At 50.3% G+C, this 18,605-nt stretch overlaps 1 protein-coding gene across 1 annotated transcript in view; it reads left to right on the top strand.

The window, feature by feature from the left end:
• acp2 (acid phosphatase 2, lysosomal) overlaps positions 1-10,297 on the top strand; it is an 82,245-nt gene extending 71,948 nt beyond the window's left edge. The window contains exons 8-9 of the mRNA XM_067977511.1: positions 8,370-8,545; positions 9,870-10,297. Of these exons, the coding sequence (XP_067833612.1) occupies positions 8,370-8,545; positions 9,870-10,000 (307 nt within the window). The 3' untranslated portion in view covers positions 10,001-10,297. The remainder of the gene's footprint in view (positions 1-8,369; positions 8,546-9,869) is intronic.
• Positions 10,298-18,605: the final 8,308 nt, after the last annotated feature.

The following is an 18,605-nucleotide window of genomic DNA, read 5'->3' as shown; positions in this document are numbered from 1 at the left end:
TCTGATAATGTCATTTCTGGTGGAAAACAACATGAAAGCTCTAATGTCGAAATATGCTGGAAATGCTTTCTCTCTCTTTATCTCTTTCTCTCTCTCGCTCTCTTGCGCTCTCTCTCTGTCTCGCCCACTTTGTGTCTCTATCTCTCTGTCACACGCTCTTGCTCTCGACCACTCCCTCGCCTTCGCCCTCTCTCCCCTCCCCCTCCCTCTCTTTCTCTCTCCACCCTCCCTCTCTTTCTTTCTCCCTCTCTCTTTTCCCCCACCCGCCCTCTCTTTCTCCCTTCCACTCTCTCTCCCCTTCTCCTGTCCCTGCTCTACTTTTGTACAACTATTCTGATGGTCATCCCTCTGACCAAGGTCTTCAGTTTGAGTCTGGGTTTTGTAGGGCTTCGACCAACTATCCAGCACTAGGCCAGAGTCACGCAAAGGACGTTACAATCTCCCACCTCATTGTGCTTTAATCTCCCACCAGCTGTCCGGAGGCCGGGACTGATAATCCACTGTGGTAACCTGAGCATTTGAATTCAGTTTTTAAAAAAACCTGGGAATAAAGAGCCAGTCTCAGTAAAAGTGACCGTGAAGCTGTCGGATTGTCCTAAAAACCCAACTGGTTCACTAATGTCCTTTAGGGAAGGAAACCTGTCGTCCTCGCCCGGTCTGGGCCTATTGGTGACTCCAGTCCCACACTAATGTGGTTGACTCTTAACTGCCCTCTGAAGTAGCCCAGCAAACCACTCAGCCGTATCAAAACCACTCCCAGTGGTTCAAGGAGCAGGCCCACCACCATCTTCTCAGGGCAACGAGGGATGGGCAATAAACACCGGCCTTACCAGCGACGCCCACAGCCTGAGAATAAATAAAGAATAAACCAGGAGAGGTTGATGAAGCAGTAGTTGGGAGATACCGGGTCAGATTTTAGAAGCCTGTAGATTGTGGGAGGAAGAGAAGGGACAATGGTGGGTGGGGTGATTTAATGGGGTTCCAGTTTTGAGATGGCCAAGAATAAGTTGGAGACTGAGGTGCCACGATTCCATTTAGTCTGGGCCACTCCGAGATGCTAGTGAGGGGTTAGTCGTGATTGAGCTTTTAGGATCCTCACTATCCTTCACCTCAATACAGTTTGAAGAAGCAGGAAATATTGAGGCATCTGATTAATAACTTTTATTAATAAACACATTAATACAACCCATCTATACACAGTGTCCATGAGATCGATGTCATAAACTTGACGTCAGAGTACTCTCAGACCTAGAACTCATCGGGGCTGGTGTGCTGCTTCTCTCCACCACTCACAGTAATCCCGGGTCAGACTATACAGAGCTCCAAAAAGTACAACAGTATAGCCTGTAACTTCCATGGTTGATTACTGGGTCCAATATCTCATTACCTTCTGTTGACATGTCAGCTGGTTTCGTGGTTAAGTCAGCTGTTACCATTCAAGCCGCATGTCAATTAATGTTTATTACACTCTGGATGTTCCCCCTGCATGAGTGCTCATTACCATTCTCTGTAGTCCTTAATCCCTTATCTCTTCCAATCATTATAGCAAAAGAATGTATTCCCTATATCTACACTGGAGTCCGTTCAACAATTGACATTTCTTTCTCACACTCACCCCTACCACGCTGACTAGCCCGCCTGGTACATCTGTGTGTCTATCTGAAGTGTGTTTTAACCTAACTTAATCCTACAGTGCTCTAGCTCATATTATATAATTCTACCCACTCCAGCAACTTGAGCACAAAATCTAGGCCGACACCCAGTGCAGTACTGAGGGAGTGCTGCACTGTCAGAGGTGTCGTCTTTCGGATGAGACGTTAAACATTGAGACGTTGGAGTGTGTTACAAATAAGGCTGATGGGCTGCAGGCACGAGTTTCCACATGGGGTTATGATATAGTGGCTGCCTGGCTTAAACATGGGTAGGAATGGGAACTAAACATTCCCGGCTACAATGTATTCAAGAGGGGCAAGGAAGGAAAAATGAAAGCGGGGGTGGGGGGTGGTGGCAGTATTGATCAAGGATAATATTACAGTTCTACAGAGGGACAATATACTCGAGGGTTCAAGGAATGAATCTATTTGGTTAGAGAACAGAAAAGGAGCTGTTACATTGCTGGGTGTTTATTATAGACCCTCAAATAGTGAGAAGGAGATAGAGGAGAAAATCTGTGGGCAAATTTCATGTAAAAATAATAGCGCAGTAATAGTAGAGGACTCCGATTACACCAATATAGACCAGGAAAAAACAGTGTAAAGGGCAAGGAAGAATTCCTAAAATGTGTACAGGAGAACGTTCTTAATTCGTATGTTTATAGCACAATGAGGAAGGAAGCAGTGCTGGATCTAGTTCTGGGGAATGAAGTAGGGCAAGTGGAGTGTGTTTCAGTGGGAGAACATCTGGGTAATAGTGATCATAATATAATTAAAGTAGCTACGGAAAGGGACAAAGAGAAATCAATGGTGAAAATACCCAACTGGAAGAGAGCCAATTTCAGTGATTTGAGAAGGGATCGAGCACAGGTGGACCGGAAACAAAGATTGGCCAAGAAAACAGTAAATGAGCAATGGCAGGACTTCAAGGCGGAGATAGTTCAGGGACAAACCAAACATATTCCCATAAGGAGGAAAGATGGGGCATCCAAAGCTAGAGCTACCTGGATGACAATGGAAATAGAAGTTAAAATAAAACACATAAAAAGGAGATTTCTGACAAATGTCAGGTACAGAATACAGAGAGCGTACAGGGGGAAATTGAAAAAGGAGATAAGAAGGGCAAAGAGAGAATATGAGAAAAGATTAGTGGGTAACATAAAAGGGAACCCAAAAATCTTTTATAAACATATAAAAGGTAAAAGGATAGTTAAAGAAGTGGTGGGGCGATTAGGGACAAAGAAGGAAATCTTCTTGTGGAGGGAAGAGGGCATGATTGAGGTACTGAATGAATACTTTGCATCTGTATTCACAAAAAAAGAGGATGAAGTTAATGTCGCAGTGTAGGAGGAGGGAATGGAGATATTGGATAGGATCAAAATAGATGGAAAGGAGATGCTAAATAGATTGGCATCACTCAAAGTTAACAAGTCACCCTGTCCAGATGGGATGCGTCCTAGGTTGCTGAGGGAAGCAAGTGTGGAGATAGCAGAAGTTCTGACCACAATCTTCCAATTTTCCTTAAATGTGGGAGTGGTGCCAGAGGACTGGAGGATTGCAAATGTTACACCCCTGTTCAAAAAAAGGGAGAGAGATAAACCTGGTAACTACAGGCAGGTCAGTCTACTGTCAGTGGTGGGAAAACTACTAAAGACCATTGTCAAGGACAAAATTAATTCTCACTTGGAGAAGCATGGGTTAATAAGGAACAGCCAGCACGGATTTGTTAAAGACAAATCGTGTCTGACTAACCTGATTGAGTCCTTTGATGAAGTATCGGAGAGAGTTGATGAGGGTAGTGCAGTAGATGTTTTGTATATGGACTTTCAAAAGGCATTTGATAAAGTGCCACATAACAGAATTATTCAGAAAATAGAAACACATGGGATTAAAGGGACGGTGGTAACTTGGGGACGTAATTGGCTAAGGTTTAGGAGGCAGAGAGTAATGGTGAACTGATGTTATTCTGATTGGAGTGAAGTATGCAGTGGGCTCCCCCAGGGATCAGTATTAGGACCATTGCTTTTCTTATATATAAATGACATGGACTTGAGTATAGGGAGGACAATTTCAAAGATTGCGGATGATACAAAACTTGGCAACGTAGTAAATGGTGAGGAGGATAGTAACAGACTTCAGGAGGACATGGACAGACTGATGAAATGGGAGCTACATGGCAGATGCAATTTAATGAGGATAAGTGTGAAGTGATGCACTTTGGGAGGAGCAACATGGAGGCAGTATAATCTAAATGGTACTAGTTTGAAGGATATGCTACAGCAGAAGGACCTGGGGGGGCATATTCACAATCTTTGAAGGTGGCAGGGCAAGTTAGTAAGGCAGTTAAGAAAGCGTGTGTGATACTTGGCTTTGTAATTGGGGCATTGAAGACAAGGACATCATGCTAAACCTTTACAACGGATAGTAACAATGTAAAGGGTAAAGAGGGGGAGGAATTCCTGAAGTGTGTACAAGAGAACGTTTGTGTTTCATTTTAATCCAACCCAATGAGGAAGGAAGCAGTTCTGAGGAATGAAGTGGAGCATGTTTCAGTGGGGGAGCATTTGGGGAACAGTGATCATAATATCATTAGGTTTAGAATAGTTATGCAAAAGGACAAGGAACAATCAAGGGTAAAAATACTTAACTGGAGGAGGGTAATTCGTTGAGTTAAACAGGGATCTTGTCCTGGTGAATTGGAATCAAAAATTGTTAGGCAAAACAGTAACTGAACAGTGGGAGGCCCTCAAGGAGGAGATGGTTTGGGTACAGAGTAGACACATTCCCATGAGGGGGAAAGGAAGGGCATCCAAAGCTAGAGCTCCCTGGATGACTAAAGATATAGAGAGTAAAGTGAAACAGAAAAAGGAGGCTTATGATAAATGTAATGTTCATAATACAGTGGAGAATGAAGCTGAATACAGAAATACAGAGGAGATCAGAGAGGCAAAAAGAGAGTATGAGAATAGATTAGCAGCTAACATAAAAGGGAACCCAAATAGTAAAAGGGTAGTCAAAGGAAGGGTGGGGCAGATTAGGGACAAATAAAATCTTGTGGAGGCAGGGGGCATGACCAGGGTACTAAATGAATACTTTGCACAATCTTACAATCCTCCTCAGATATGGGAGTGGTGCCAGAGGATGGGAGAATTGCAAATGTAACAACCCTGGGAGAGTGATTATCCTGGCAATTACAGGCCAGTCAGCCTAACATCCATGGTGGGAAAACTTTGAGACAATAATCCGAGACAAAATGAATTGCCGCTTGGAAAAGTATGGGCTAATAAATGAAAGTCAACACTGATTTGTTAAAGGAAAATCGTGTTTGACTAATTTGATTGAGTTCTTTGATGAAGTGACGGAGAAGGCTCCTGAGGGCAGTGGCTAAGGGACAGTCAGTAATGGTGAACGGTTGTTTTTCAGACTGGAGGGAAATATACAGTGGTGTTCCCCAGGGGTCAGTATTAGGACCACTGCTCTTGTTGATATATATTAATGACCTGGATATGGGTATAGAGGGTATAATTTCAAAGTTTGCAGATGACATGAAACTCGGAAATGTATAAACAATAGGATAGTAACAGACTTCAGGAGGACATAGACAGACTGGTGAAATGAGCAGACACATGGCAGATGCAATTTAACGCAGAGAAGTGTGAAGTGATACATTTTGGTAGGAAGAATGAGGAGAAGCAATATAAACTAAATGGTACAATTTTAAAGGGTATGCAGGAACAGAGAGACCTGGGGGTGTATGTACACAAATCTCTGAAGGTGGCAATACAGGTTGAGAAGGCTGTTAAAAAAGCATATGAGATCCTGGGCTTTATTAATAGATGTAAAGAATCTTACAACACCAGGTTATAGTCCAACAATTTTATTTGAAAATCACAAGCTTTGGGAGATTATCTCCTTCGTCAGGTGAGTTGACACTTTGGGATGTCCTGAGGTCGTGAAATGCGCAATAGAAATGCAAGTTCTTCCTTCTTTCTTTATATAATGCCAACCAGCTTATTCTATGTTGAATAATCTATACGTGCCGACCCTTACAGTATTGAGCCAGCACCTTGTAGTCGTGTCCTAGTGTCCGCTCCCAGGAGTGATGCCAGCTGTAGTAATTCTGATCCAATGATACGATAGATTGGGATCCCAGGGCTTGCCCATAGTACGTCTCGCTCCCCGGTGTGTCTCACCGCCTGAATCTGAGCATTCAGCATCTCGGCCTTTAGTTACAGACCTGGAATGAAGCTGAAGCCTGGATCGAAACAACAATTTGCATTTATATAGTAAAATATCCAAAGGTGCTTCACAGGGGCGATTATCAAACAAAATTTGATACCGAGCCACATAAGGAGATACTAGGACAGGTGACCAAAAGCTTGGTCAAAGAGAGAGGTTTTAAGGAGCGTCTTAAAGGAGGAGAGAGAGGCGGAGAGGTTTAGGGAGGGAATTCCAGAGTGTAAGTCCTAGGCAGCTGAAGGCACGGCCGCCAATGGTGGAGCAATTAAAATTGGGGATGCGCAAGAGGCAAGAATTGGAGGAGTGCAGAGATCTCGGAGGATTGTAGGGCTGGAGGAGGTTACAGAGATCTCGGAAGGTTGTAGGGCTGGAGGAGGTTACAGAGATCTCGGAGGGTCGTAGGGCTGGAGGAGGTTACAGAGATCTCGGAGGGTTGTAGGGCTGGAGGAGGTTACAGAGATCTCGGAGGGTCGTAGGGCTGGAGGAGGTTACAGAGATCTCGGAGGGTCGTAGGGCTGGAGGAGGTTATTGAGATCTCGGAGGGTCTTAGGGCTGGAGGAGGTTACAGAGATCTCGGAGGGTCGTAGGGCTGGAGGAGGTTACAGAGATCTCGGAGGGTCGTAGGGCTGGAGGAGGTTACAGAGATCTCGGAGGGTCGTAGGGCTGGAGGAGGTGACAGAGATCTCGGAGGGTCGTAGGGCTGGAGGAGGTTACAGAGATCTCGGAGGGTCGTAGGGCTGGAGGAGGTTACAGAGATCTCGGAGGGTCGTAGGGCTGGAGGAGGTTACAGAGATCTCGGAGGGTCGTAGGGCTGGAGGAGGTTACAGAGATCTCGGAGGGTCGTAGGGCTGGAGGAGGTTACAGAGATCTCGGAGGGTCGTAGGGCTGGAGGAGGTTACAGAGATCTCGGAGGGTCGTAGGGCTGGAGGAGGTTACAGAGATCTCGGAGGGTCGTAGGGCTGGAGGAGGTTACAGAGATCTCGGAGGGTCGTAGGGCTGGAGGAGGTTACAGAGATCTCGGAGGGTCGTAGGGCTGGAGGAGGTTACAGAGATCTCGGAGGGTTGTAGGGCTGGAGGAGGTTACAGAGATCTCGGAGGGTCGTAGGGCTGGAGGAGGTTACAGAGATCTCGGGGGGTCGTAGGGCTGGAGGAGGTTACAGAGATCTCGGAGGGTCGCTGGAGGAGGTTACAGAGATCTCGGAGGGTTGTAGGGCTGGAGGAGGTTACAGAGATAGGGAGGGTTGTAGGGCTGGAGGAGGTTACAGAGATCTCGGAGGGTTGTAGGGCTGGAGGAGGTGACAGAGATCTCGGAGGGTCGTAGGGCTGGAGGAGGTTACAGAGATCTCGGAGGGTCGTAGGGCTGGAGGAGGTTACAGAGATCTCGGAGGGTCGTAGGGCTGGAGGAGGTTACAGAGATCTCGGAGGGTCGTAGGGCTGGAGGAGGTTACAGAGATCTCGGAGGGTCGTAGGGCTGGAGGAGGTTACAGAGATCTCGGAGGGTCGTAGGGCTGGAGGAGGTTACAGAGATCTCGGAGGGTCGTAGGGCTGGAGGAGGTTACAGAGATCTCGGAGGGTCGTAGGGCTGGAGGAGGTTACAGAGATCTCGGAGGGTCGTAGGGCTGGAGGAGGTTACAGAGATCTCGGAGGGTCGTAGGGCTGGAGGAGGTTACAGAGATCTCGGAGGGTTGTAGGGCTGGAGGAGGTTACAGAGATCTCGGAGGGTCGTAGGGCTGGAGGAGGTTACAGAGATCTCGGGGGGTCGTAGGGCTGGAGGAGGTTACAGAGATCTCGGAGGGTCGCTGGAGGAGGTTACAGAGATCTCGGAGGGTTGTAGGGCTGGAGGAGGTTACAGAGATAGGGAGGGTTGTAGGGCTGGAGGAGGTTACAGAGATCTCGGAGGGTTGTAGGGCTGGAGGAGGTTACAGAGATCTCGGAGGGTTGTAGGGCTGGAGGAGGTTACAGAGATCTCGGAGGGTCGTAGGGCTGGAGGAGGTTACAGAGATCTCGGAGGGTTGTAGGGCTGGAGGAGGTTACAGAGATCTCGGAGGGTTGTAGGGCTGGAGGAGGTTACAGAGATCTCGGAGGGTTGTAGGGCTGGAGGAGGTTACAGAGATCTCGGAGGGTCGTAGGGCTGGAGGAGGTTACAGAGATCTCGGAGGGTCGTAGGGCTGGAGGAGGTTACAGAAATCTCGGGGGGTCGTAGGGCTGGAGGAGGTTACAGAGATAGGGAGGAGCGAGGCCATGGAGGGATTTGAACACGCACACCTTTTAAACTTCTCACTGTCCAACAGGTAAGCTCTTTCGATCTGGATCTACAAGGGACCAGTACTGTACTGAGGAATGCCAGTATGTCTCAGTCAGGCCAGCCTCTGCCACCTGTAATGTAATAGCATTTGTTGCTGTGTTATTGTGCCCTCATGCAGCTTCTATCAGGCCCACACTGAATGCAATTCATTCTCCCACACGTTGGTTCCACAGGTCTTTCACGTTGGACATGTACTTCAGGAACGAGACTGATTCCGAGGCACACCTTCTCACTCTGCCATCCTGCACCGAGCACTGCCCCTTACAAGACTTCATCCGAATCACCAAAGATCTGATCTCCGACAACCGGGATGAGGAATGCAGGCTCTCCAGTGGCACAATGCAAACAGGTAATGTGCTGACACACTGCTCGATAGCCTCTCTGTAAGGGGACCCGGACCTGTGATAGGTTGGCACGGTCCCCTTTACATTCCATCATCGGTCCCCCCAATCCATTGAAACAGGGCACCTGGCAGCATCCTGTAGAGTGGCTCGTCCAGGTAGTGGTCTCGGGGATACTGGGCCCAGCTCGGGTGGTCCTTGTATATCAGAGATGGGATCTCTGGAGTGTTGGGCACAGTTCAGGTGAGCTGCTGGTTGGATCCGGTGCTGGATATCCCCAATAGTCTGGCTCTTCACAGCTCAACTGGGGGTCTTGATGTGGCTGGACCTTAACTGTGTGTTAGTTGTGTTGCATTTGATTATGTAACAGGAGCGACTGCACTCAAGTAGTAATTCATCGGCACTTTGGGACATCCTGCAGACGTGATACAGTGCTATATAAATTCAAGCTCTTCTGCTCCTGAGACCTGCCTTGGGACCAACTCAAAGATAGAAGGTAGGGCCTACAAAGGACTGAAGAGATGTAATCTCCCTCCAGGCTGGCAGGTCCCACGGTGGGCCACTGGTATTGAAAATGAGATGAAGTTGTTTGGATCCTGAGCAAGCACCAGAGCTTGGGCGTCAGTTCTGTGCAGAGATTGAGGTTTTAGATGGGAATTGGCCCACTGTGAAAGCAAACCTCATGTGGGGCTCAATCGCTTCAATGTCAGGCTAGGCACTCAACTCCCGGAACAACAGGTGAATGATTGAAGGACTTTAGATCGCAAAGGGAAGAGGCAGTTTAGGGAACAAAGCCATGGTTGGTGGGAGGGATGTTCTGGCAGTGTTTTGATTGCTTAGTAGGGTATTTTTGCTGGGTGCTCCTCTTTGAGAGGCTACAGATAGTTCTCATCCCTTGAGCACTTACCCTGAGATTTGGGAATCCGTAACATCTGAAAGAAAGAAAGACTTGCATTTCTGTGGTGCCTTTCATGACTTCAGGATGTCCCAAAGCCAGTGATGTACTTTTTGAAGTGTAGTCACAGTTGTAATGTCAGAAACGTGGCAGCCAATTTGTGGCACAACTCGGTCCCACAAACAGCAATGTGATAATGATCAGATCATCTGTTTTAGTGATGTTGGATGAGGATAAATATTGACCAGGTCTCCCCTGCTCTTCCAATAGTGCCACATCCACCTGCGAGGGCAGACAGGGACTCGGTTTAACGTCTAATCCGAAGAACAATTAAATGAGTCTCTGGGAATGAGCAGGGGATCCCGAGTTTTTTTTAAAAAAAATTCTGTCATCTTTTAACTGGATTGAATGACCCCTGTGTACTGTCTGTTTTGCAGAGCTGATTCTGGCTGTGGCCTTGAGTGTGTGCATGGTCCTGCTGATCCTGGTACTGGTCATCCTGTGCTGGCGCTGGAAGCTGAAGAAAAGGCACAGCAGAATCCCTTCGAGCAACAATGAGATGGCCTGACAGTCGGTGGCATTGCTCACACAGTACAGCCAGTGTGAAGATTGAACGGACTCACCTTCCCCCCCCACACACACACCCAAGCTGTGAGACTGCATATCTCTGGAGCAGTCTGGAGACTTGAGATTATAGACTAAAAGCTGTGGGAACAGCTTGTTTTTAAATGAGATTGTGTTGCACACTTAGCCAATTAATCTCTGTTTTATTACCGCTGTGTCACGAAGAGGCACATTCCTTATTTCAGGAACAGGCCGTCAGGCCCAACCAAGCACAGTCCTTTTTATAATAGATCAGCCCCACCCACCTTCTCCCCATATCCCTCAATCCCACCCACCCACCTTCTCCCCATATCCCTCAATCCCACCCACCCACCTTCTCCCCATATCCCTCAATCCCACCCACCCACCTTCTCCCCATATCCCACAATCCCACCCACCCACCTTCTCCCCATATCTCTCAATCCCACCCACCCACCTTCTCCCCATATCCCTCAATCCCACCCACCTACTCCCCATATCCCTCAATCCCACCTACCCACCTTCTCCCCATATCCCTCAATCCCACCCACCTACTCCCCATATCCCTCAATCCCACCTACCCACCTGCTCCCCATATCCCTCAATCCCACCCACCCACCTTCTCCCCATATCCCTCAATCCCACCTACCCACCTTCTCCCCATATCCCTCAATCCCACCTACCCACCTTCTCCCCATATCCCTCAATCCCACCTACCCAATACTCCCCATATCCCTCAATCCCACCCACCCACCTTCTCCCCATATCCCTCAATCCCACCTACCCACCTTCTCCCCATATCCCTCAATCCCACCTACCCACCTTCTCCCCATATCCCTCAATCCCACCTACCCACCTTCTCCCCATATCCCTCAATCCCACCTACCCACCTTCTCCCCATATCCCTCAATCCCACCTACCCACCTGCTCCCCATATCCCTCAATCCCACCCACCTACTCCCCATATCCCTCAATCCCACCTACCCACCTTCTCCCCATATCCCTCAATCCCACCCAACTACTCCCCATATCCCTCAATCCCACCCACCCACCTTCTCCCCATATCCCTCAATCCCACCTACCCACCTTCTCCCCATATCCCTCAATCCCACCTACCCACCTTCTCCCCATATCCCTCAATCCCACCTACCCACCTTCTCCCCATATCCCTCAATCCCACCTACCCACCTTCTCCCCACATCCCTCAATCCCACCTACCCACCTGCTCCCCATATCCCTCAATCCCACCCACCCACCTTCTCCCCATATCCCTCAATCCCACCTACCCACCTGCTCCCCATATCCCTCAATCCCACCTACCCACCTTCTCCCCATATCACTCAATCCCACCTACCCACCTTCTCCCCATATCCCTCAATCCCACCTACCCACCTTCTCCCCATATCCCTCAATACCACCCACCCACCTTCTCCCCATATCTCTCAATCCCACCCACCCACCTTCTCCCCATATCCCTCAATCCCACCTACCCAATACTCCCCATATCCCTCATACCCACCTACTCCCCATATCCCTCAATCGCACCTACTCCCCATAACCCCCAATCCCACCCACCTACCTATTTCCCACATTCCTCAATCCCACCTACCCACCTGCTCCCCACATCCCTCAATCCCACCTACTCCTCACATTCCTCAATCTCACCTACCCACCTACTCCCCACATCCCTCAATCTCATCTTCTCCCCACATCCCTCAATCCCACCTGCCCACCTACTCCCCACATCCCTCAATCCCACCCGCCCACCTACTCCCCACATCCCTCAATCCCACCCGCCCACCTACTCCCCACATCCCTCAATCCCACCCGCCCACCTACTCCCCACATCCCTCAATCCCACCCGCCCACCTTCTCCCCACATCCCTCAATCCCACCCGCCCACCTACTCCCCACATCCCTCAATCCCACCCGCCCACCTACTCCCCACATCCCTCAATCCCACCCGCCCACCTACTCCCCACATCCCTCAATCCCACCCGCCCACCTTCTCCCCACATCCCTCAATCCCACCCGCCCACCTACTCCCCACATCCCTCAATCCCACCCGCCCACCTACTCCCCACATCCCTCAATCCCACCCGCCCACCTACTCCCCACATCCCTCAATCCCACCCGCCCACCTACTCCCCACATCCCTCAATCCCACCCGCCCACCTTCTCCCCACATCCCTCAATCCCACCCGCCCACCTACTCCCCACATCCCTCAATCCCACCCGCCCACCTACTCCCCACATCCCTCAATCCCACCCGCCCACCTACTCCTCACATCCCTCAATCCCACCCACCCACCTTCTCTCCTCAATCCCACTGTAGACCCTCACGTGGCACTGTCGGGAGGTGTTGCTTGCGGACCCTGTATCCTCTCCATCACCAAGACCGCCTGCTTCCACCTCCGTAACATCGCCCGTCTCCGCCACTGCCTCAGCTCATCTGCTGCTGAAACCCTCATCTGTGCCTTTCACATCTCTAGACTTGACTATTCGAATGCTCTCCTGGCCAGACTTCTGGTCCACCAACGCCTCAAATTTAGAATTGCCATCTTTGTATTTAAATCACTTCATGGCCTCTTCCAGGCCTACAATCACCTCCGCCCACCCCCAAACTCTCCATTCCTCTAACTCTGGCCTCTTGTGCATCCTCCCTCCCTTCTCCCCACCATTGGCGGCTGTGCCTTCAGCCATGGTCTGGAGTTCCCTCCCTAAATCTCTCCTGAAAAGACACCCCTTTGACCAAGCTTTTGGTCACTCCTTCTAATAGCTCCTCCTTTGGCTCAGACTCCATGTTCCTTAAGCCTCTGTGAAGTGCCTCGGGACTTTTGTTTTTTTAATGTGACTGTGCTGTATAATGCAGGTTGCCCAATCCAAGCTGGAGGAACCTTAGTGCGTAGCAACCATCACCGGGGATGGAGGGCAGTGTCAATGCTGGATAGAATCCTGGTTATCTGACAGGTAACACTCCTGTCCTCTGAAAGGGCTGTAGTGGAAGAGATATTCTGTACTCGACATGTAACCACACTTCCGATGTGAGTGAATCGAACCGGCTGAAAGCTGCGTGCTGTTTAATTAAGTGGATTTTGCAAAAATCATTTTGGTTCGAGCAAAAGGAAGAATATTACAATATGCTGGGGAAATGGGCTTAGAGCAGGTATCTCCAGTTGAACATCTAGCACCTGCTGGATGGGCCGAACAGCCTCCTTCTTGCTTATGATTCTGTGATGAGAACCGTTAACCAGACCATGGCAGTGTCACTGTCGTTTTCCCCTTGTGTTTCAACCATTTTGCCTGAGGATGTTTCTCTCTTGTTTCGGTGTCTTTACCTGTTGTACTGATCCTCAGTGATCTTTGAGGAGTCAATCATTCACTGTGAGTCTGACCCCATGACCAGCGACGGACCACGAACTCAGCCCCACCTGTACTCCCCTTTCCCCTACCTCCTAACTACAGGGAAATGCCAGGCTTCTCCTCAACACATGACTGGCCCAGTCCAGAACAACACTGGGCTCTTGCTGTGCACCAGTTTGTGGGGACAGACCTGGGACGTACGGGTAGTGTGGGTTGTGTGTGTTGTAATGATAACCACACTCTGTTATATTGCAGCACTGTGACATTGCTGCTTGTGAACAGATAGCACCGTATCTAAGGGCCAGGGCTCCCCGTGGATCTCCTGTGTTCTCGGGGCTGACTGGTTCCTGTTGGTGAGTCAGTGTATTTTGTACAATATAATCTTTACTAAATGTGTCTTATGTGCTAAATAGGAGCTTTATCACTATTCCAAATCAGAACAAAGTCCTGTCTGAGATGTGACGTGTTACTTTAAATTGGTGTTGCTGTGGTCAGTGTAGATGTGGCCAGAGATTACATTGTGGTAAATATCCGTCCCACAGCCACATTCAATGCCATAACACTGCCCTTGATATATTTATACTCGGGCTGTCGAGCTTGTAAATATTAATCGCGATTAATCTGATAACTGAAATGATAAAGGGATTTGATAGGGTAATAGAGAGAAACTATTTCCTGTGGTGGGGGAATGAGGAACGAGGGGACATAATCTTCAAATCAGAGCGAGGCCGTTCAGGAGGGAAATCAGGAAGCACTTTTTCACACAAAGGGGAGTGGAAATCAGGAACTCTCTCCACAAAAGGCTGTAGATGCTGGGGGTCAATTGGAACTTTCAAGACTGAGATTGATAGATTTTAGTTGGGTAAGGGTATCGAGGGAAATAGAACAAAGGCGGGGAAATGACGTTAAGATGGCCATGAGGGCTGTTCCCCTGATTAAAGATTTTAATCTCAGTTAATATTGGTTTTAACTGAACAATAAATCCCCATCTCCGACCTCCCTTTCCTCTCCAAACTCCTTGAACGTTTTGTCGCCTCCTAAATCCGTGCCCATCTTTCCCCCAACTCCATGTTTGAATCCCTCCAATCAGGTTTCCGTCCCTGCCACAGTCCTGAAACGGCCCTTATCAAAGTCACAAATGTCATCCCATGTGACAGTGACCGTGGTGAACTCTCCCTCCTCATCCTTCTCCACCTGTCTGCAGCCTTTGACACGGTTGACCACACCATCCTCCTCCAACACCTCTCCTCCATCGTCCAGCTGGGTGGGACTGCCCTCGCCTGGTTCCAATCTTATCAATCCCGTCATAGTCAGAGAATCACCTGCAATGGCTTCTCTTCCCACTCCCACACCGTTACCTCTGGAGTCCCCCGAGGATCTATCCTTGGCCCCCTCCTATTTCTCATCTACATGCTGCCCCTCGGCGACATCATCCGAAAACACAACGTCAGGTTCCACATGTACACTGACGACACCCAGCTCTACCTCACCACCACCTCCCTCGACCCCTCCACTGTCTCTCATTTGTCACACTGCTTGTCCGACATCCAGTACTGGATGAGCAGAAATTTCCTCCAACTAAATATCGGGAAGACCGAAGCCATTGTCTTTGGTCCCCGCCACAAACTTCGTTCCCTAACCAAGAAAGATTCCGACCCCATATCCGTTCCATCACCAACGCTGCCTACTTCCACCTCTATAACATCGCCCGTCTCCGCCCATGCCTCAGCTCATCTGCTGCTGAAACCCACATCTATGCCTTTGTTGTCTCCGTAAACTTGAGCACATCCAAAACTCTGCTGCCCGTATCCTAACTCGCACCAAGTCCCGTTCACCCATCACCCCCTGTGCTCACTGACCTATATTACCTCCTGGTCCAGGAAAGCCTTGATTTTAAAATTCTTATCCTTGTTTTCAAATCCCTCCATGGCCTCACCCCTCCCTATCTCTGAAACCTTCTCCAGCCCTACAACCCCCCGAGATCTCTGAAACCTTCTCCAGCCCTACAACCCTCCAAGATCTCTGTAACCTCCTCCTCTTGTCCATCCCCACTCTTTTGCCCCACCATTTTAGCCGTACCTTTAGCCTTCTAGGCCCTAAGCTCTGGAATTCTCTCCCTGAACCTCTCCACCTCACTCTCTTTAAGACGCTCCTTAAAACCTCTTTGACCAAGTTTTGATCACCTGTCCTAATATCTTGTTTTCCTCCCACTATCCCGTTCCCGCTGTCCCCCTGCTCCCTCCCGCTGTCCCGTTCCAGCTGTCCCCCCGCCCTCCTCCCGCTGTCCCGTTCCCGCCCTCCTCCCGCTGTCCCGTTCCCGCCCTCCTCCCGCTGTCCCGTTCCCGCCCTCCTCCCGCTGTCCCGTTCCCGCTCCCTCCCGCTGTCCCGTTCCCGCCCTCCCCCCGCTCCCTCCCGCTGTCCCGTTCCCGCTCCCTCCCGCTGTCCCATTCCCGCCCTCCCCCCGCTCCCTCCCGCTGTCCCGTTCCCGCCCTCCTCCCCGCTCCCTCCCGCTGTCCCGTTCCCGCCCTCCCCCCGCTCCCTCCCGCTGTCCCGTTCCCGCCCTCCCCCCGCTCCCTCCCGCTGTCCCGTTCCCGCCCTCCCTCCCGCTGTCCCGTTCCCGCCCTCCCTCCCGCTGTCCCGTTCCCGCCCTCCCTCCCGCTGTCCCGTTCCCGCCCTCCCTCCCGCTGTCCCGTTCCCGCCCTCCCTCCCGCTGTCCCGTTCCCGCCCTCCCTCCCGCTGTCCCGTTCCCGCCCTCCCTCCCGCTGTCCCGTTCCCGCCCTCCCTCCCGCTGTCCCGTTCCCGCCCTCCCTCCCGCTGTCCCGTTCCCGCCCTCCCTCCCGCTGTCCCGTTCCCGCGCTCCCTCCCGCTGTCCCGTTCCCGCGCTCCCTCCCGCTGTCCCGTTCCCGCCCTCCCCCCGCTCCCTCCCTCCCCCTGCTCCCTCCTCTCTGTGTAACTTCCACGACGAACACTCGATAATATTTTTGGCGATTAATTTTTTTTAACGCGATAATCGAGGAAGTGAACTGCGATTAATTGGCAGCCCTAATTAATACCTTTTTAATTGCAGAACCATTGGTATTGATCTTATTCGAAGCACTTTCTGAGAGCTATCTGCTCAGCTTTCAGCCTCCTCCATCTTGTTAACAGTCAGCTTGTCTCCAGGTTTGGCTGGGGGCAGCTTTCTGAGGGGGAGGTCCTAATGCCTTCAAGTCCACTCGAAGGACAGCTCGAAAGATAAAACATGACCGCCTTCCCTAGATGGAGACATATACCTAATATCATAATATGATAGCGATGGGTCACCCTTGTCACTTTTATATTCAAGCTTTAAGTAAGAAATTCTGTATTCCAGTGAAATCTGGTGTATTGTCTTTATCCTGATTGTTAAGCTTTAATTTTAATAAACCCTGATTTGTAGCTGAAGTCTGATGGTGATTACTGTTCCGTTGTCTAAACCCCTAGGGTATAGAGTTTGTGCCAATCCCAGCGAGTTATTCCAGAAACGAGGAGTTCTCTTCAATCCCTACTTTACCAGGCCTAGATTCTCTGCAGTTTTCTCACCTGATCTGGGAGTCTTAAACTGAGTAAAATGCATCCTTATAGGTGAGTGTCTCAAAACCACCACAGAAAAACTACACTTGCAATCCCCTCCCAAAAAACTGCCAGGTCCCTGTAAGTCCCACTCCCCCCTCCCAGCGCTGACCCCGTGGACTCTGCCAGCGGATCAGCAATCACCGCCCCTCTCCGCAACTCCCTCCAGAATGTCCGTTCACTTGTGAACAAGGCCCTGTCCATCCATGAGCTTATTGTGGACGATTGCATCGACCTCATGGACTTGACTGAAACCTGACTGACCGATGATGATGATGATGATGATGATGATACCTTTCCCCTTAATGAAGCCTCCCCGCCTGGTTATACCTTCCACCACCTGCCCCTCCCAGACCCGGTGGCAGTGTGGCCCTTCTCACCAAATTACACCTTGGTTTGTCCCCCTACTCCTCTGGCACATTCTCTTCCTTTGAACATCTCACCATATTTCACCCTCTCACCTTTCCTTTAAAATCCTCGTTCTCTATCATCCATCCAAGTACCACACCAAGTTTCTCACCGAGATACCTTCACTGCTGTCCTCCCTCAGCCTCTGCACCGAGCGACTTCTCATCCTCAGTGAGTTCAACCTCCATCTCAGCTCATCATGCTCTCTCTCCTCTGAGTTCACTGTCCTCCTCCTCCTCCTTTAATCTCCCCTCCCCCCCCCCCCCCCTCCTCTACCTTGCCATCTCACATGGCCTTTCCACTCATCATGTCAATCGCAGATAAGGCCATCTCTGATCACTTTCTTGTATCCCTCTCCACCCAGATCCCCCTCCCCCTCCCAACCCCACTTCATTCCGTGCCTGCCTCTGGAAAAAATCTCTTCCCCCAGGTCACTTACAACGGCACTTTCAGATTCCCAACTGTCCAGCCTTTGGCCCTCCATTCACCACGACATTTCTGCAGCTACCGATCTGCTCCATCACACCCTCATCTCCACCTTGTCCCCATTAAAACCATTACTCTCGCTCACTGATCATTCCCCCGGTACGGCCCTCATCTCCGCTCCCTTATATCCAAGGGACGAAGATTTGAACGTGTATGGTGGGACAGCTGGTTTAGCCATTGATCACCGAATCTGGCTGGCCCACATAAAGCACAATCGGGTCCTGCTCTCTGTCCAAACTGCTCACTATTCCAGGATCATCCTGGAATGCAAAAATAACCCCCGGCTTCTCTTCACCACAAACCATCTTCTTAAACCCCTCTCCCCTGCCTCCTCCACCCTCACCTCCAACAACAAATGCGAGGAGCTCATGGACTACTTTGTCACAAAGATTGAGACCATCCGTTCAGCTGCCTCTGCCTCATCCCTCCCTCCCTCTAGCCCACCATACCAAACTTCCTCTAAGGTTCCCCCCTGCCTTAGCCCTGAACTTGCATCTTTCTCTAGTTTCTCTCCTATCTGCCCTTTGCCCTCTCCAAGCTCATCTTGACCATGAGACCCATCTCCTGCTCCCTCGACCCTATTCCCACCAAACTGCTGACCACCCAACTTCCCGTCCTGGCCCCCTGTGTCAGATGATATTGTTAACGGTTCCCTCTCCTCAGGTACTGTTCCCCTCCCCTTCAAATCTGCTGTCATCACCCCCTCCTCAAAAGCCCACCCTTGACCCCTCTGTCCTTGCAAA

This window comes from Heptranchias perlo, unplaced genomic scaffold (assembly GCF_035084215.1).
Source record: "Heptranchias perlo isolate sHepPer1 unplaced genomic scaffold, sHepPer1.hap1 HAP1_SCAFFOLD_156, whole genome shotgun sequence".
In the NCBI taxonomy this organism is placed as follows: domain Eukaryota; kingdom Metazoa; phylum Chordata; class Chondrichthyes; order Hexanchiformes; family Hexanchidae; genus Heptranchias; species Heptranchias perlo.
Note: the sequence above shows the minus strand (reverse complement) of the source record. Positions and strands in the feature narration are given on the sequence as shown.